General features: G+C 30.0%; 1 protein-coding gene across 1 annotated transcript; it reads left to right on the top strand.

Moving 5' to 3' along the window:
• Window positions 1–16803: 16803 nt before the first annotated feature.
• LOC105115454 (uncharacterized) lies at window positions 16804–18512 on the top strand. The gene is made up of 3 exons (XM_011012339.1): window positions 16804–17326; window positions 17559–17755; window positions 17838–18512. Exons 1-3 carry the CDS (start codon window positions 17038–17040, stop codon window positions 18261–18263), a joined length of 912 nt encoding a protein of 303 aa, XP_011010641.1. The 5' UTR covers window positions 16804–17037; the 3' UTR covers window positions 18264–18512.
• The last annotated feature ends 2623 nt before the right edge of the window (window positions 18513–21135 follow it).

Genomic DNA, 21135 nt, shown 5'->3' with positions numbered 1-21135 from the left:
GACAGATTCGGGCTTCTTTGTTGTTGCTACAATTTGGACTTGAAAATGATCTTATTAAAAACAAACCTCCAATGAAAGTTGTAGGCTTATGTCTTACCTTTTTATTCATAAAAAATAGACCTAAATCCAAGATCTACAACTCCAGATATGACCTAATTACCAAACAATGTTCTGGTTTGGACTGCACGAACATCTCTTTTCTAAGTTTGGCCATCTCTTTATCCTTTCAATTTCAGTACTTAAACTCATCAATCAATCTTTTCATTTATGTGATAGGCCTATATTTAAGATAAACATTTACCACAAATTAAAGGTATCTTATATTATTAGATATGTTATTATAAAATATGCTTTAGTTAAGGAGTTATTGATACTTTAAGTACAAAATGATGATATAAAACCTTGGTAACAATATATTTTTAAGTACTAATCACTTTACCTACTGAAAAACAATTGAATTTACTCGACTAACCAATAAACAAGGTATTTTGGACTACTCTTCCTTTTATGTTAACTTAAACATCCTAAATCACATTCTTCTTGTTTTTAAAGTTTTGGCTCTCATAATTTTTCTTTGTGGCATTGAACATGCAGTAGTTTCTATTAGTTCTATGCAAATATAGCCTTTTAAATTCTCATAAAAGTGGTCTTCTTTCACATTCATATAGATGATTCTTATTAGGACTATCCTGCAACACCTCACTTGAATTCCGCAAGATATAGGAATCATTAAAAGCTTAGCTTATCCTGTTTTTCATTATAGTCATCACTATTCATCATATAAATAGTTGACATAGGTTTTGGAAAACTTGGAATATCCTAAAAAAAGTTATAAAACAATTTTTTTTTCCTTTTCCAACCTAGTCTAAAGCTGTACACTCAAGCTCCATAATAGATGTGGCTATACAAGTGTGTTTAAGGGATTTTTAAAAGACTACAACTCCTCTAATAGTAAAAATAAATCTATTTGTGGATTTTAAATATTTAACATCAAATATCCTATTAGCATCGCTATACCTTTCAAGCATAACTAGATATATTATGTAATAAAATCCATATTTTAAGTTTCTTTAGTGAAGGAATCACAACTTTGGCTAGACAATCCTATACTTTTACGTATTTATAGGATGCTCTGCAACCGTTTTATAACCCCTAAGGTATCTTATTCAATTTGTTGAAAGGTATTTTATTTAGAAGATAATTTTCTGATAAAATAGCTCCTATAAGTTTGTTCTTCAAGATTACGGTAACTTAACATCTAAAAAGGGAGTGAATTCAGTGTATCCCTAAATTCAACAATTAATGCAAATTACTTCAAGTAAATATAATAGCCAACAATATAATTAAAGTACTTGAAGTAAAGAGACAAGGGAAAAGAATTTACAAACTCATATTTAACATTGTTCAAAAAGCCTATATCCACATCTCAAGTACCAAACTGTAATTGAATTTTATATTCCTTAATCTGTCCAAGTCTTAAAGCATAATTCTACTTGATGAATCCATATTAAGTTTTTCGCACCACTTGAAGAAATTCCTTCTTCAATATTTTTTTCACTTGAAGATATATCATTTTAAAGATTTATTTCTTAGTGAAATTCCCTCACCAATACTAAAAGTTTTTACTTAATCCTTAAAGGTTTACAAAGATGATTTTGTTTTCACAACAAACTCTCTCAATAGAGTAAAAATACAATTGAAGTTCTAATATCCTTATAACTCACTAGATAACACCTATAGAATTTGAAGCTGTTTAAATGTAGTGAGAATAAAATTGAATATTCATTGTGCTAGAATATAAAGGTTTAATAGTATAAATTATAGTGAGATCAATGATTGATAATTTTGTAGTAGTTTTACTTTTAGAATAACTTGTATATCATATATGTTCAGATTCTCTACTAATTTTGTAATTAAACAAGCTCTATATATGTGTGTGTGTATCTTCCCTTATCTTTTGCAATGCAATATATATAAATTTTACTAATTTAGCATAATCTAAGTAATGTAAATAATTAACATATTTAATAATAACATATGCATTAAAAAAATCAAACATCTCCCCTTAAATATATGTAGGGATGATCATTTTCGGTTAGGTTCATTTTTTATCCATAAAGAACAACCAAACAAAAAAAACTCGAAACCAGCCCAAACCGATCGGTTTCGGTTTGGTTTTTGATGCCCAAAACTGAAAAAACCTATATGCAATTTTTTGGGCTTTGTGATGGACTTTTAATGGATTTCTAATGGGCTTGTAATTAATGTTGATATTGTCTAATTTTCATTGAAGATTTCAAAGTATATTTAATTTTTTATGCCTCAATATTCATTTGTATTAAATTGTTATTGTCAATCTTATGTTTATTAAGTTTTTTGGCCATTGAATATTCATTTATATGAAATTATTAATGTTAATCTTGTATTCAATATTTTTTTTACCTTCCTAATATTTTTCTACTTCTGAAAAGTTTAAATAATACACACTTACAATTATACACCAATAAGTTAAAATTCAAATTACAAACCATTACCTTCAAAGGGCTTAAAGAAAAAAATTAACAAATAACATTGTTGATAAATTTTCAAAAAAATCAAAAATAGCGAAAAACAATGAAAACCCAAAAAAAATAAATGTATTTTGATATATTTGCATCATTTTTGGCATTTTCAACGTCATTTTAGAAGAATATAAATTTTTAAAGGTATTTTGAATGTGTTCAACTTTTAACGCGTTAATTTTACAATCACTGATATTTCTTGTTGAGTCAACTTTGATATTGCTCGCACTCAAAAATACCAAAAAAATCAAAAAATCAAAATTTACAAAAAAGAAAGAAAAGAAAAGAAAAGAAAAGAAAAGTTGCGAGACTAGTTTGAAAAATATAACAATATTTTACCTATAAATACTAGTCTATAGTAAAAAAAAAAGGAGGGGGGAGAGAAATTTACACAGGAAGAAAAAATGAACAGGCATTGGGGCAGAGAAAATTTTAGGGAAAATAAAAAAAACTAACCTAAATTTATCTACAGATAAGCCGCCGCCCCTTCCCCTCCTTGTCTTTGAAAAGAAAACTAGAGAACCCCAAAAAAAGGGAAGACAATAGTCGCCACTCATAATCCCTTATCCCGAAGTCGCCACCTTTCACCCCCACTAGCCTCGAAAAAGAGAAAGAGAGAAGCAAGGCAGCCCCTATTTTCTCCTTCTCATATACTAGCTGGTCACCCTTGGTATTTTGAGGGAGGCTTCCAAGACTAGGAGCCACGACCAAGCCTCTCTTTCCTTATTGGGGCTAGCCGTCCCCCTCTCATTTGGTAATATATGGATGGAAAGGTAAGACATAGGCCTACAACTTTCATATGGAGCCCAAGATCTAAAAAGGCCATTATCAAGTCCAAATTGTAGCAACAACAAAGAAGCCCGAATCTGTCTTCCAGCCCGAGCACTGTTCGGTATTTTGGCCATATCTGGAGTTCTAGAAGTCCAAATGAGCTGAATTTTTTACACAAGAAAGCTGAGACAATTGCCTACAACTTTCATGTTTGCAACTGGCTCCAGTTTTGACGTTATCAATGACGTTTTGGGCAGACAAGAGAAGATAAGGATTGTCACCAAGTCAAAAGTTGGCCACCCACTTATCAATTAGTCATCAAATCAATAGTTCCCAATTTTGGCCTATAAAAGGAGGCATTTTCCATGCATTTAGGCATCTTGGTTTCCATATCAAGATCATGCTCTTCCTTTCTCTCTTTGTATTTTTTGTAATGTTTATGCTTTGCTTTCATTAATATTAAGTTTATGCCTTTCATTTCCTTTCCTTTACTTAGTTAACTTTTATGTTCTTATTTTGTTTATCTATTTTGCTTTCTTTCATTATGTCTAGCTAAGTTAGTTATGTCAAGGTGAAAAGGTTACACTAATGGTGTGAGAATAAGTATAATGTAAACTTAATATGGACTTTAATGTTTGATACTAACATGTTTTGTATTTGTTATCTTGTTCACTCTTTAATATTTTGCTTGTTAAATGAATAATTTAGATTTATATTGTATAACACTAATGTATGGTATAACCGACATCTGAGCTATGAAAGGAACTTGATTTGTTGTTAACATAAGTTATAATCATGAATGCTTGATGAGATTTACAAGTATTAGCATTAATCGAATAAGATAACTAATGTGATCTTGTTAGCAATTTATAATCTGATTGGAACCTCTTTTGTCTGTGGTTTTTAATTGAATAAGAAGAGTTTATATATACTTGTTTGACATGCCATTAGTGGAACGTCTAAGTTTGACATTTGTTATTATCATTGTTTAATCCTTACATTAATATTCCATCTCAAAGTTCTCATCTTCGTCTTATTCTTCTCCTTCTTTATTATTATTATTGTTATTGTTGTTGTTGTTGTTGTTGTATTAATGTCATCTATAATTTATACAATTAACCTCCCTGTAGTTTGATCTCAGTCTTGCCGGGTTATTTATTACTTTGACACTCCTACACTTGGAAGAAGACATCAATCTTTTAGTCATGTCAACCACAGCCGCCTCTGCTCCCCCTTTTCCTCTGGTTTTCTACATTGACTCCAAGCCGCAGCTCCTCATTTAGGAGCCTCTTTCGCACACTCTCCCCATTCCATTCTACCCCTCACAAGAGCTAAACCGCATCTACTCTCACAGCTGAACATAGTAACACCACCTCCAAACCACGCAGTCGTTGCCCTTTCTCCTCAGCCAAAATAAATCCACCATTCCCCCCATTTCCTCTCATCTTCAAGTCCCAACTGAGCCTTAGCCCCCCCTCTCTTTAAAAAGAAAAACCAGAGACCACATCCTGCCTCCACTCTCTCTCTAGCCAAAACATAGACCAACCCCATAACAGCTCCTCCCCTAGTGGCAACCGAACATCCTCTAGTGGCAACAACAACTCGATAGTGCCCACAGACCGGTAGCCCTTGGTCATGCCACCGACCACCTGAAGTGGAAGAAGAGGAAACAAAAAACTTGTAGAGAGAGCAGCAGATGTGGAGAAGGAGAAGAAAAAATAGATCCTTGAAAAAGTAAAGAAAATTAAAAACGATTGCTTGTGTTTTTGCTTTTTGCAGGTGACAGTGGGTGTCACTGCCAACAGGGAAGGGAAGAGGGGAGGAGGCTATTACAGACCCCCTATTTCTCTGGTTTGTTTTTGCGGTGGCGCGTGAACCTACGCGCCGCTAGTGGTGGTGACGTGTGGAGGAGATGCGCGCCACTGTTCAAATGCCCATAAACCTTTCAGCCACTATTCTGGCAGATTCCAGAAGGCTTTTTACTAATCCTGTAGTTTTTAGAGTTTATTTTGTAATTTTTAAATTGTATTTGATTTTTTGTTATTTTTTTAGCATATAAAAGATGGTGAATGAGAAAATCATAATAAAAAGAGATGGGTGTGTGTGTTTGTATTTTTATTTATTTATGTTATTAAATTATAAAAATAAAAAAGATAAAAAGAATTAACTGTTTAATTTGAATATGGTTAAAACCTAAGAATTTAATTAATATTTCAAATTTTCAAATCACATTAAACTGCAAAGCAGTTTACTTCAGGTAGGGTGTGCTAGGGGTGCTAATACCTTCCCTAGCCATAACCAGTTCCTTGTCTTTTAATCTCTAACAAAGACCAGTATATCTAGGTTTCCTAGTAAACCTTAATGAAATACTAGGTGACGACTTTCAAGATCATGAATCAAACAAGATAATGAAAATCATAGAGACACCGCGCGGGGGATATGTGACAAACATTATCATAAAACACTCCAAACCAAAAAAAATAAATCTTCATTTGCACATCGTCTCAATAAAAAATTATTTCAAGAACATTGCACTTTCATTCTTGAAATTCATAATCTAGAATTATAACATGACAAATTAAATTAAAAGATATAAAATTCAAAAAATAGTATTTTTACCACATATTTTCAATAAATGCATCATAATTTGTGAATTAATTATCATCCGTTGCTAGATACAACTTTCCACCAAATTCTACAAAATAAAAAATTAAACATGTTAGAATAAAAATATGTTAATTAATAAATCATAAAATAAAAGGTGTAAGTTTTTATGAAACATTACCTAATTCAAGGTTTTCATATGTTTCAAAATCATTCATCAAGGTTGTATTATTAGTTGGAATTGGACCATGATGCAGCCAATTTTGACAATAAATGCTTCAACTATAGCTAGAGATAGAGAACTTCAAAATTAGTTGGGTATAGGATCGCTTGTGCTAAAAGTTGATTCAAAAGCCACTGTGGATATAGGAATAACCAGAACATATTGTGTAACTTTTAAAATAACCAGAACATATTGTGTAACTTTTAAAATAACCAGAACATATTGTGTAACTTTTAAAATAACCAGAACATATTGTGTAACTTTTAAAATAACCAGAACATATTGTGTAACTTTTAAAATAACCAGAACATATTGTGTAACTTTTAAAAGTATCTTATATTTTGAAGTATTAATCTTCCACTAGCCCAAAATATCTAATTTATTATTATTAGGATCCTCACAACCATCAACCAAATACCTCTCAACCTCATTTCTATTTTCCACAATATCTTCCTCTTATAAGTGCCTTTTGAATCGAGCTAAAGTATTAATATCTACCTTCATGTCATCAATAACATCATTAACATTTTGTTTATGCCTATTATCACCCACCATTTCATTAACTTTCAAATAAAACTCATACAAGCTCACCAAATTATCATCCATCACTTTATCGGCTTTCAAATAAAACTTATACATGCTTACCAAATTATCTTTCACTTTTTTTTTTATTAGCAATTGTGCTTTATCAAAATCATACAACTCACCCAAATAAAATTTCACATATTTCAATTTAAGACATGAATCCGAAACATTAGCCACATATAATAAAAATTTTTGATTTGCTTCATAACCCTAATACTTCTCAAACTTACCTATTATGTTCATTTTCGTTCCACTCAAAAGATTATCTCTATTTTTATACAATTGCAACAAGTTTGCATGCATATAAATCAGTTTATTAAAGAAAAAAAATTTGATGTGACATGTAATGAGAAAAAAAATTATTAAAGAAAAAAAATTTGATGTGACATGCAATGAGAAAAAAAAATTTCAATGTAACCATGTAAAAGATCTTTAAAAACTTCAACAAAGTTCTAGCATTTTCTCAATCCTCCAAACTAGGTGGCCCTATATTTTTTTTTATTCTCATTTGAATCAACCCCCAAAAAGTACCTCATATACCCATGTTCACTTTGACCTAACCTCACAAACACTTTTTCAATCTTTTCAGCAGTTTTTAATATAAGATAAGTTGAATTCCATCAAATTACAACATCCAAACACAATGATTTATTACACTCTATATGCAACTTTTCTACACACTTTTTAAATGTAAGTAGTCTAGAAGGTGAAGATCTCATAAACCCAATTGCATTTTGAATCTTAACAATCGAAACATTAATTTCTTTCAAACTATCATACACAATGAGGTTTACAATATGTGCGCAATATCTAACATGCAAATGTTTATTTGACAATATATTAGTTGGCAAATCTTTCATTACATTCTTTAAATACGAAATAGTAACACTATTAGAGCTTGCATTGTCTACTGTAACAATTAAAGGTTTATCAATCCCCCAATCTAACAAACAATTCTCAATAGCTTGACCAATTGTCTCACCAATTTGATTGGAAACTTAACAAAAACCCATAATTTTTTTATGCAAATTCTACTCATTATCAATCTAATGAGTTGTTAAGGATATATAGTTAATGTTTTAGATTGATGTATATGTATCTATTGTTAAGCATAATCATTGACCCTTAAAATCTCTCTTTAATATTTTCTTCTCATCAATATAAAGTTTCAAACAATCTCTTATAACAATGAAACAAGAAGAAATGTCAATTCTAGATTGCAAGGTCCTAGAAAATAATATAAATCCCTTATCCTCCACAAAATTAAAAGGTAACTCATCAATTATAATCATTTTTAATAGTGCTTGTCTGCACTCATCATAATCACAATCTATTTCCTTAAGAGTTCCCACACTTTGATCTCTTGATTCACCCTCTGCTTTATTAGGTTCTAATACCATTTTTTTTTTTGCTTCTTATTGATTAGTACTTAAAAGTGTATTTTTTTTATCAAGATTTTATGTTATCATTTTGCACTTGAAGTATCAATAACTCCTTAACTAAAGCATGTTTTATAATAATATATCTAATAATATAAGATACCTATAATTTGTGATAAATGTCTATCTTTAATGCAGGCCTATCACATAAATGAAAAAATTGATTGATGACTTTAAGAACTTAAATTGCAAGGGCAAAGAGATGACCAAACTTAGAAAAGAGATGTTGGTGTAATCTAAACCAAAACACTGTTCGGTATTTAGATCATATCTGGAGCTGTAGATGTCCAAATGACTTGAATTTTTTACACAAGAAAGCTGAGACAATTTCCTACAACTTTCATGTAAATGGCTATAATTTTGATGCTATCAATGACGTTTTGGGCAGACAAGAGAAGATAAGGATTGTCACCAAGTCAAGAGTTGGTCACCCACTCATCAATTAGTCATCAAATCAATAGTTCTCAATTTTGGCCTATAAAAGGAGGCATTTGCCATGCATTTAAGCATCTTGGTTTCCAGATCAAGATCATGCTCTTGCTTTCTCTCTTTGAATTTTTTGTAATGTTTATGCTTTGCTTTCATTAATATCAAGTTTATGCCTTTCATTTCCTTTCATTTACTTAGTTAACTTTTATCTTATTTATGTTCTTATTTTATTTATTTATTTTTCTTTCTTTTATTATGTTTAGTTAAGTTTATTATGTCAAGGTGAAAAAGTTACACTAATGGTGTAAGAATAAGTATAATGTAAACTTAATATGGACTTTGATGTTTGATACTGACATGTTTTGTATTTGTTATCTTATTCACTCTTTAATACTTTGCTTGTTAAATAACTAATCTTGATTTATGTTGTATAACACTTGGTACAACAAATACTTGACACTCTCATAGCCTATACTGTGTGGTATCACCGAGCTGATCTCGAGCATCAAATAGGTCAAATTCATATTTAACAATAGTACAGTAAAATGGATAGGACATTATAGGTGACTATAGCAGCAACATGATAGCTTAATTATGATAACTAGAAAAATTGATTTACCAAATAATACAAGGTCGAGAGCTAGCATAAACCTTGAACAATCAGAAATGGTCATGCAACTCAACATAGTATATAGTATGCAACATTTTCTGGTCCATGTACTATTATGCTATCAACAATCTAAGTGCAACATAAGTTTCTGTCCCACCAGAACTCTTTCTTTTTTTGTGTAATATTCATAAAAACATAGCATCCTAAAAAGATAATGTAAATCAAGATAATGCAAATTAAGACGCTACAAATATAACATACCAATTATGAACATACCCAGTAAAACATTGTTTCTTATTAGTTTAGATTCCTACTAATAAGTAAACCATATCCGTGAACAAATGAACTTAACTAGCGCTAGTTTTGCCCAAAAATAATTTAATTTCACAGAAGTGACCTCGTGTTTTCAAATGAGAATTTCAATATAAAAGCAACAAAAAGCAAATGACTTTAAAGTTGCTGATGTTGTTCAATGAAACCATTTAAAAGACAAGGTATGCTATATATAAAGATTGACAAACACACTATCACTAGCTGATTCAATAAAGTGTCCCCGTAAGCAAAATTAAATATGATATTTTAAGTCTAAACTATAAATAAGTCTAGGCATATATTTCAGTCTAGGCAGCACAAAATAGAAATTATAGCAAAGCAATATAGTGCAGAGGGAAAGATTCACAAAAACACGATTGAAAAGGGACCGGCTTAAAACAAAATACAACAAATTTAATTCATGTGAACTTGTTGATCCTAAATCTTTATATTAATGGTATAATAAGTTCAAAACATGGAAAAACAGGTATTAAGCCATACACACAGAAGAGTAGGCATTGATATTGAGGATACTTAAGAAGCTTATGGTTACCTTATAAATGGATTTTTGAGCATTCAACAAAATCAACACAGTAACAGAATCAACACAATAAAGACTTTGACCTCTGCTTTGAAAAAAAGCAAATACAATAAATTAAATAGATGATAAAGCTAGGCAAAATACGAGCAACTATTAGTTAATTAATTAATTAATTAAAAAGGAAAAATAAAATTAAAACTCGTTGCTATAAAATTGATTTGGTTTTGGAGTAGTGGAGACTGAGAAAACATCAATCTGTTTTTGAGAGGCTTGACTGGTTTCAAACAATGAAAACACAAACTGTTTTGGATCTTTATGTTTCTATTTTCTAAGTTTATGGAGATTGGAGAATGGAGAGGGAGCGGCTGAGAGGTAAGAGGGGGTGGGTGCTCTGGTTTCAAACGATGGAAACACAATAGCGTTAGGGTTAGCAGAGAGATAAGGCTTGAGAGGGGGGAGTGGGCAACATTTTCTATTTATATCAGTGGTGATTAGGGACTTTTTTTTTGAACCAGTTTGGTTCGGTCCAGATTAACCAGTTTTTATACTATATAACCAAAAACTAAACCAAACTGAGATTTTTTCTATATATTTTTAATTGATTTTTTTTCTTATTTTGGTTTTTTTAATTAATTTTTTCTCAGTTTACTCGGTTTATCAATTTTTTTGAACACCTTTAAATGTATGTATATATTATTTAGTGCATCTCTCCTTTTTTAGCAATGGAATGTATTACATGCAAATTATTCATTTCTCTCCCATTTTGTCATCACTTAGAAATACATATAATGAAGATGTAATAAGTAAGTATTTTTTGAAAATCATAGATAAGATATCCATTTCACAATCTTTAAAATCATACAATATCCATTACAAGGAGAAAAATAAAAAATAAAAAACATAATGCATATGATCTAGTACATAAAATCTAGGGAGGTGGATAGCGAGAGAGAAGAGAAGCCATCATGCTCTTGATATCCTTTAAGTTGTTAGCCATTTTTGTTTGAGTAGCTCTCATTTGCACACGTCCATCTTAAGTTATGTTAGGTGGTTTTCCATCCTAGATGACCATGCACTTGTAAAAACCTCTTTCGGTTAGGAAGCCATTGGTGATGTCTCAAATATAGCCTCATGCTCATCATCACTAACAACATGTTCTTCCTCCAGCATGCTTTTCTTAAGCATGCATTCCTAGTTGGTCCTTATAAACCTAAGAACTATTTTCATTCAACATATATTCAATCTTAGTAAAGGTCCTATTATCTATCTTTATGAGATTAGAATACAAGTTTATATCCATACCCGTTAAAAGAATCTCAAAATTTTCAAATATATATGTCAAAACTTGACCATAAAAAAAATATTTCTACTTTTAATCATGTGCTATAATCATATTTCTAATCATAATGTACGGAAGATTTATTGGTTGTACTCTAAATGTTTATGTATATATCCATAAAAGTTCATTAAAATGACCTTTCTTTGGTAATATATTATATACTATAATCCTAGGTTCAAGAAGCAAATCTTAACTCTTAATCTTAGCATTTGCAAAGATAATGTACTTTAACCTAATTTTAAAAATATGAATCAATACTAAAAACACCATCATTTTCTTATCCTCTTTTTACAACAATAACTCTTTTTGAAAAAAAAGTCAAGAATCTTTGAATATTATCACCTTGGTATGAAGCAAAATTATTTTTCATTTTGCTTCGTGATTCAACATCTTTTTTATATTTTCTAGGTGCTAGTATATTCATGAAATAACCCAAAAATATGATCATATGAGTGTCTTTTGAGAGAGAGTTGAGTTTTGGAGTTTTGAGAGTTTTTTGTTGTTGGAATAGTGATAGATCTATTTATGGATAGTCATTATCGTGAGCAACCATACAACCAATTATTGTGGGTTAAGTTCAACTGGTCAGCTAGTTGAAACTCAAGCTGAGAATTTCCTAAAATTCTCTTTGATCCTTTCTTTGCATTTAAAATAGTGTCATTTCATATAAAAATTATGTCCAAAAAGCAAATAAATTCAGGGGCTAAAAATTTAAAATTTAGAAAATAGCTTCACCATTAATGCTTTGGCTCTACCAATCGGCCAATTGATCTATTTGTATGAACCGATTGATCAATTCACACAAAAACTATAATTTTTTAAACCTTTTCCTCAAAATATGTTTTAGAAGTCAAAATATATTATCTTTTCCAACTTTTAAACTAAATAACAATTTTCAACTAAGACCTTAAAAAGTCACTATTCACACAATAGTTATCCTCTGCTTTTCATTATCAACCAGTCAACCAATTGCACTAACCATTACAAACTGGTTGGCCAATTCATTTTAGACTTATAAAAAAATTTGGTTCATAACAATTTCTTCATGGTTTTCATGCTTAGAAGGTATACTAGGAGTAGCCTTTTTAGTGCTAGCTGAATGTAAAGTAATGGCTTATGTGCAACGTCGAAAGGGTTCTGATGTAGTGGGATTGTTCGGATTGTTACAAAATCTAGCAGATGGTTTTAAATTGATGCTAAAAGAACCTATTTCACTAAGTAGTGCTAATTTATCCCTTTTTAGAATAGCTCCAGTGGCTATATTTATGTTAAGTCTGGGCGCTCGAGTTGTTGTACCTTTTGATTATGGTATGGTATTGTTAGATCTGAACATCTTAAAGGCTTTATGAGATGACACTTAAAGGTTTTATGAGAATATTTGCTAGTTGGTGAGCTGTGCTCACAAACTCAAGTACAATATCTCCTTTCACAATATGATCTTTTAGGAAGTGATGTCTCATTTATATGTGCTTTGTACGTGAGTGTTGAATAGAGTTCTTAGAAAGACTAATTGCACTAGTTTTATCACACTTAATGGGTATACGATCAAATTTAAGTCCATAGTACTCTAAAGTTTGTTTTATCCATAAAATCTAAGCATAACAACTATCCGTTACTTTATATTCTGCTTCAATCATTAATAAGACTACAAAGTTTTATTTCTTATTAACATAAGATACTAGTGAGGATTTTAGGAAATGACATGTTCTACTAGTACTCTTTCTATCAACTTTACATCTAGCAAAGTCCATATCCGAATAACTTATCAAGCTTAACTCACTTCTTTTTGGATACCAAATGCTAAATCTATAATACCATAGGAATAACAAAAAATACATTTCATAGTACTAACATGCAATTCTTTAAGGCAAGCTTGAAAACATGCACATAGAAATATACAAAACATAATACCAGGTCTACTTGCAGTGAAGTATAAGAGTGAACCGATCATACCTTGATATTTAATGATATCTATATTTTTATTATTTTCATCCATAACAAGCTTTGTTGATGTTCGCATGGGTGAGTTGGCTACTTTGACATATTTCATCCCAAATCTTTTTAGATGATCCTTGATGTACTTGTTTTGGTTGATGAAGATGCTATACTTTATTTGTTTGATTTACAATTGAAAGAAGAAGTTCAACTCTCCCATCATGCTTTAGTTTTAGTCCATTTAAAAAGATTACCAATAATTCATTCAAGAGGGTGAGAGCTTACATATCTTAGCTCATTTGGGAGTATAAATGAGTTACTTATCATCTTATATTGATTACTTGAGCTTGGTTGGTGCCTATTCATGCCTTCATTATTTGCCTCTATAGAAGTCTTATCATTAAAATTTAAATATTGAACTCTTTTTATTTATGTTATCTAGAATCTCAGTAATTTTATCATTTTGAGTTTCCTTAAAGGTAACATGTTTCGATTCCTCAAGATAAAGTGTTTTATTACTACAAACTCTATATGTTTTGCTAACTATAGGAGAAATAGCCAATAAAAATTCCAACATTGGATTTTAAAACAAATTTATCTAAATTATTTTTAGTATTGAGAATAAAACATTTTGAATAAAAAACTTTGAAATAATAGATGTTGGGTTTCCTTCTTCTCCAAAGCTTATAAGTAGTCTTTTTAAACTATGGTCTCAAAATAACACGATTTAAAATATAATAAGAAGTTTTTTATGACTTCCATCTAAAAACATTTAAGTATGTCAAATTCATTTAACATAGTTCTTGTCATTTCTTGAAGAGATCATTTTTTTCTTTCTACAACCTTATTTTATTAGGGAGTTCTAGTTGTTGAAAAGTTATGGTAGTATCATTTTTCTTCATAAAATATTTCAAATAAATCACTTATAAATTCACCATCATGGTCACTTCTAATATTTATTATGTAAAAATCATTTTTATTTTTAACTTTCTTTAAAAACTTTATAAATTCATAAATTATTTCATCTTTAGATTTCAAAAACAAAATACAAGTATATCTTGTAAGGTCATCAATAATTACAAATACATATATATATATATATTACCACTTATATTTCTAGTTCTATTGGGTCTAAAAAGTTCTATGTATAGTAATTTTAAAGGTCTTTAAGTTGAAATGTGATTTTTACTCATAAAAGAAGTTTTCATTTGTTTATCCATTTAACAAACATCATGTAACTTCTCTTTTTAAAAAATTGCTATGTATATAAGAGACCTTTAACTAGTTTATTTTTAACTAGCTTAGAAAGGATGTTCATGCTAACGTGACCTAATCTTTTATATCAAAAAAAAAATATTGTTAATACTAGCGACAAGACAACTTTCTATTATTATGTATGCATCAATTTTAGTCTTGTAGTTTCCTTTTCTATTTCCTTCATGATTACTCTATCATTTCAAAGAACTAAACAACATTCATGATCAAAAAATATTTTATAACTTTTATCATATAATTGATTAATGATAAGCAACTTATGTTTTAAGCTATTAACAAGAAAAACGTTTTCAATGGAAGGAGAAGATTTATCTCTATTATTCCAATTCCAATTGTTTTACCTTTTGTGTTGTTTTCAAATGTGACATTTTTTTCCATTGATTTTGGTAATGCAAGAGAATAATAAGTCATTTTGGATCATATGTCTTGAGTGCACCATCCAAAAACCACATATTTCCTAGATTTTTATACATAAAAATCAAGATAAATTTTTTGTATCCATATCTTCTTGGATCCTTTATTATTAATTAGGGGTAATTTTTTTTTGGAACTGAAGTCAAAATTATATATATTAAAGTTCTATTTAAAATAGATTTTTGTCTTTTGGTTTTAAATAAAATTATTTATAAAAATTATCTATGAAAAGAGACAATTTTGACAATGTTTTTAACATTATGAAGACTACTTTCTTTCCAAAAAAATCTTGTATTTCACCTTTTGGTTTTAAATAAAATTATTTATAAATAATATTATGTCAAAATTTTTCTTATGTCAAAATTTGGTTCACTATTTATTCTGGAGCACTAAATAATAAATAATATTTCTTTTTTAAGATGATAGGATTGATCATGGCATCAATTTACATCTTCAAGTCTATATTCTTATTGTAAGTTGATTTTTTTATAAATGTTGATTTATATGCCTTTATTATATATATATATATATATATATATATATATATATATATATATTGTAGAAACTAGATCATTAGAGCGGGAGGAATAATAATTTTTAAACAATTTATTATTTATCTTTAGTGTTGGCATTGCGATTATAATATTATTTTAAAAAATTACTCTATTTTTTTTTAATTTATGATAGTATAAAGAAGAATAAATACCAAACCAAATTTTATATATCGCTCCAGTTAAGAAAGAGCAGAAAATCTTGACGGGAAAAAGAAGAAGAAAAAGACATGAGCATTCTGAAAGACATGAGTTGTTCTTGATTTGTAAAACGTTGCCAAAATTGTTCCTCTCCATAGACAACTAATTTTAACGTTATTTTTTAAAACAAACAGACACAACTCTAATTTAAAATAAATATTTTTTAAAACAAACAGACACAACTCTATTTTATAGCTGGTCACAACTTTTCCTTCCCCCGCCAATTCAAACATGGCATAGTTTGTTCCCATGAAAGCCGTGTTGGTTGATGAACATCAACATCAACTTTAAATTTTGTTTTTGGACCAAAAAAATATATATTTCATTGTTTCCTCCTTGTTTCAAGCTATACAGCTGTTCTGTTAAGATACATTGGTGATTGTTAATTAAAAATATTTTTTGTTTAGAAATAATTATTTTTAATATTAGTGTATTAAAATAACATAAAAATATTAAAAATATTTATTTAAAACAAATAAAAAATTTAAATATTTTTAAAACACTTTTAAAATATAAAAATAAACATTTTAGCAAAAAAAAAAAAAAAACCACATGCAAGTATCATATCCATGGCAGTATTTATACAAGCAAGGTCCTGTTAACGTATTCACATTCTCCAGCCAGCATACCTTCATACGACAGACTTGTGCCATGCTGATGATCTAAAATTAAATGGGCGAGAGTGCATGATTAAATTATCAACCGTCTCGATGAAATTAATGAATATGATAAGTGGGATGCCCCTTTGACTGATTACAGAATATGATTAACTATAACTTAAGAAAAGAGAAGAAAGCAAATTGTTATAATATTTGTATTTGCTAATTATCAAATAAATGTTCTTGAAATCTGTGAAGGATGATCACTGCCTCATACTTAATTTTTAATTTGATTAAAGAAGATGAAATGATGAAATCAAAACCCTTGACAGTTGAGTGATTAATACTCTGCTATGATATAAAATAATTTCTTATTACATTCTAATATTAATGTATAGGGATGCATGCGTTTCTTTTTGTTTAGAACACAAGTTGGAGAAAAATATCCATCAATAAACTATGTCCATCCAATCATCTTCTCTTGGTGTGCATCCATTTTCGTAAACCCCACCTTACCTCATCATCATCAGATACACCACCAAGCTATTACTTATATTTTTACTCTCTCTCTCTCTCTCTCTATGAGTTTGTTATTCGTGGGTGTTGGGTGGTTGTTTGTCTAAGAATTTGAGCTCTGTCCGGGTAAAAATGGGCAGGAAGTGCTCTCATTGTTGGAACATAGGCCATAATTCAAGGACCTGCACCACACACAGAGCAGTTGTGGCTGGTGGTGTTAGGCTTTTCGGCGTGCAACTAGACATATCTTCGTCTTCTGCTGCTATGAAGAAGAGCTTCAGCGTGGACTGCTTACCCTCGTCCTCGTCTCCATCATCTTCCTTGTGTTCATCTAGAGTTTCCATTGATGACAACTCTGATAAAACATCTGTCGACTATTTGTCTGACGTTCTCCTAGGTCCTGTCCAAGCGAGGAAGAAGGGTGTGTTTTGGATCCTTTTAATTTCCCCAGTTTCTTTTTTTTTTAATTCTTGTTATTAATTATGAAGAGGAAAATATTAGTTTTAATTGATTTCTTTATCAGTTCAGTAGTTAATTTATGTATCGCAAAATTAATTTCTTCTTGGCCACGAAGCTCTCTCTCTAATCATGAATCTAATACGTGCAGTATAGTAGATGACTTGAATTGAATATTCGTAACTTTTGGATGTTAGGAGTTCCATGGACAGAAGAGGAGCACAGAACATTTCTAATTGGACTCGAGAGGCTAGGAAAGGGAGATTGGAGAGGCATCTCCAGAAACTTTGTTACTACAAGAACTCCAACTCAAGTTGCTAGCCATGCTCAAAAATACTTTCTTCGCCAGGCAATCCTCAACAAGAAGAAGCGACGTTCAAGTCTTTTCGACATGGTAAACAAAATATACATGCAGCCTCAATTATGCAGTTGACATGCGTTGTAATTTTCTCTTACTTCGTCTCTTACATGTGTAGGCTGGAAGCAGCAGCAGTAGCATAACTACTTCCAGCCATCAAGTTGATGGCTCCCGCAATACCAAGCAAAGTTATCATCCTGTCCCAACATATTTCAAGACATTTGGTTCTCAATATGCAACCATGCACCATGAGACCAGTACTCTGCCTCTGCTAGGCATTAGTAATTCTGATCACGAACAAGGAGTCAAATCAGATGTCCAAGAAACTAAATATTCTGATGAATTAGCTCCACACGACCATTCCATGCCATTTTTGCTGCACAGAGTGAATGATCCCTTGCCCAAGCCTTCAAGTTCATCAAAAGAAATGACTCCAAATGTAGCAGTACCTGATCTGGAGCTCAGTCTTGGTGCTTCAAAATCTTTGGAAAACGATAATCCATCCCCAAGTCCCCTTCTTATCAGACCTATTAGAGTCGCCTAACACCCACTCAAGCAGAACCACAGAAGCAATATTAGTCTAGATATCACGCATCCAAGCAAGAGATATGTGGTCAGCAACATTATGTGTTAATAGAGAAATTAATTCATCACTAATTTCTCCTTTCACCTCTCAAATTTAATTTCCTTGTTCAGATTTGGATGAACAGATGTTCTAATGATATAGTAGCCAAAAATTATTTGTAGGTAAAGATTCAATTATTAGAGGATGGCAATTTAATGGATTTGCACATTTCTGCAGATAAGTAACAGTAGGCTTAAAAATGGGGAAAAAGGCAACATGGTAATTTCCCCTCTTAACAGGTAGTTAGAAAGGATGCAAAGCTTGTAAATTCAGTCATGTTGGATAATCTGGCAGACATTAAATCAAGTGAGGTACGTGCAACGTCATTCTAAAATTCACCAGTTATGATGGACTTTCTTCAAGTTGCCGCTGATGCTGAGCATTAAAATTTATAAGCCAGTGAGGGCAGGCTCAGACGTCTGCGACAAAGACAAGGAAAAGAAAATATGTGTATGCGATTAACCTTATCCTAGCTAATTGTTGTTGGAACTATTTCTATGTGTTCTCAGTAATACTAAACTGAGAATCTCAGTTAGCATAATCAAGATTTATCACTAATTTTTGAAATAAAATTTTTGTGGAACAAAAAATTTTAAACCATCCAAAAAAACACGAAGACCTCGAATATCAATACATCTATCAACATGTCTAGGTTTAACTATCTATGGACTTGGTGTCTAGCATCCTAGCCGTTCTTAGTAAAGGATGAGCTCTTGTAGACCCATCAATGCATCTAGACCCATTTTTTATCGCTAACAGGCTCAAGACGTGTGCTTGAACCCGAGTAGTTTGATTTTTTCAAGAGTTTTCATAGATTTTTCATGATTTTTTTCTAAACCAATATATTTTGGATTTCACTCTACTTATAACTTTAGGTGTTTAAAACTTTTTTATGATTGTTGTTGGAACTATTTCTATGTGTTCTCAGTAATACTAAACTGAGAATCTCAGTTAGCATAATCAAGATTTATCACTAATTTTTGAAATAAAATTTTTGTGGAACAAAAAATTTTAAACCATCCAAAAAAACACGAAGACCTCGAATATCAATACATCTATCAACATGTCTAGGTTTAACTATCTATGGACTTGGTGTCTAGCATCCTAGCCGTTCTTAGTAAAGGATGAGCTCTTGTAGACCCATCAATGCATCTAGACCCATTTTTTATCGCTAACAGGCTCAAGACGTGTGCTTGAACCCGAATAGTTTGATTTTTTCAAGAGTTTTCATAGATTTTTCATGATTTTTTTCTAAACCAATATATTTTGGATTTCACTCTACTTATAACTTTAGGTGTTTAAAACTTTTTTATGACTAATCTTTTTATTTCATTAATATTTATGTAAAAAATATATTTTTTTTTTTAATGCATTTGTAAAAGTTAATATTTATATAAAAAATATTTATTTATTTTAATGCATTTGTAAATGTTATATTTATTTCTCATGCTTTCATGACAAAATTGCTATTAAGCCTTTCCACTCAAATAAAATGACAATGTTAATGAATTATAAATGCTCATAAATCACTAAGCCAAATGATTTATAATCTCTTTATTCTTTATATATTTACATATATATTTTTAGAGTTTTTTTTTAAAATATTATTATATATATATTTTTAAAATACTTAATTAAATATTTAAAAGTCTTTATATTTTTAAAAAAAACCTTTTATATGTACTTTACTTTTCGTACCAAACTATATCTATACTAAGTTACCATCCATTTCTGTTAAAAAAGTTGAATTATATTATAAAAATTAAATAATTAATTTATTATTCAACTTCATAAATCTTATTTTTTATCACTTTTAAATTTAAAATATCATCAATTGTCACAACTCACAAATCCGGTTGATTGGAGAAGTTATAAAATCCAAAGGGATTTGTTTAAGATTTATTCCTTTAATTATTTTCTTGTTCCATGAAAGGTCAATAAAAGAAGGAGATCATGTGTGATCTTGGATCTGGGCCTGCACTTTTTGCTTGAAAAAACATTTACATCACCAAATAAATGATATTTGTCCACGTCTCTGATGAATAAATACATGACACAGACAACTCGATCGAGGACTAATTTGTCGTGCCATCGATTATCAAGGATTGGGACCATTTCTTTTAATAATAATAATTAAAAAAGAAAAAGAAAAACACCTCAGCGAACAAAATCATAATTCTGAAATCGGGCCCCAGCATTTTCAAGGACACACAGAGCTGCATGGGAGACAATAGGTTGGCTGCACCTGCCATGAAATTCCCCTCATTAATTCCTAGCAAGAAATCTTGATTTGCTTGCTCTAATTAATATTTTTTTCCAACTCATTCATAATCCAAAGCTAGTGCAAGTAGAAAGAATTCAAATTTCTGAAGATGCATAATTTAAATTTTTTGCTTTTAATGACTATGTCAAGTCATCTAAATTAAAATAATAATAATAACAAAAGCTAAATTATAATTCAAAACTATAATTGTATCTAAGTGAAAACACTTTCATTAAAACAATATTTTCATGATTTTACTATTTCCATTAAAAAACTTAACATTAATTATTGAGGGCGTTGAAATATTTTTCACAAGATTCATTAGTCATTATTAAATTAATTAGAAATAAATAAATTATTTTTCATTTTAAAAGGATGGTAAAATAACCAAAATATACTTGAAAGTAAAAAAAAAAATTAACATCAAGGTATATTTTTATATTTTTCACAATTGGTTTTTGAAATTATTAGGTCAATAAGGGTAATTTTGTATTTGATCAAATATATATATATATAACATAGTGAAAT

Source organism: Populus euphratica, unplaced genomic scaffold (genome assembly GCF_000495115.2).
Source record: "Populus euphratica unplaced genomic scaffold, PopEup_1.0 scaffold705.1, whole genome shotgun sequence".
NCBI lineage: Eukaryota > Viridiplantae > Streptophyta > Magnoliopsida > Malpighiales > Salicaceae > Populus > Populus euphratica.
This window is presented reverse-complemented; position numbering and strand designations above follow the sequence as displayed.

What these genes read in the sequence shown, in the direction of transcription:
- LOC105115454 (XM_011012339.1), top strand. Translation starts at nt 17,038, where the DNA reads ATGGGCAGGAAGTGCTCTCATTGTTGGAACATAGGCCATAATTCAAGG. An exon ending in TGTCCAAGCGAGGAAGAAGG is followed by an intron (nt 17,327 to 17,558) that starts GTGTGTTTTGGA and finishes TTTGGATGTTAG; the next exon opens with GAGTTCCATGGACAGAAGAG. An exon ending in GTTCAAGTCTTTTCGACATG is followed by an intron (nt 17,756 to 17,837) that starts GTAAACAAAATA and finishes TTACATGTGTAG; the next exon opens with GCTGGAAGCAGCAGCAGTAG.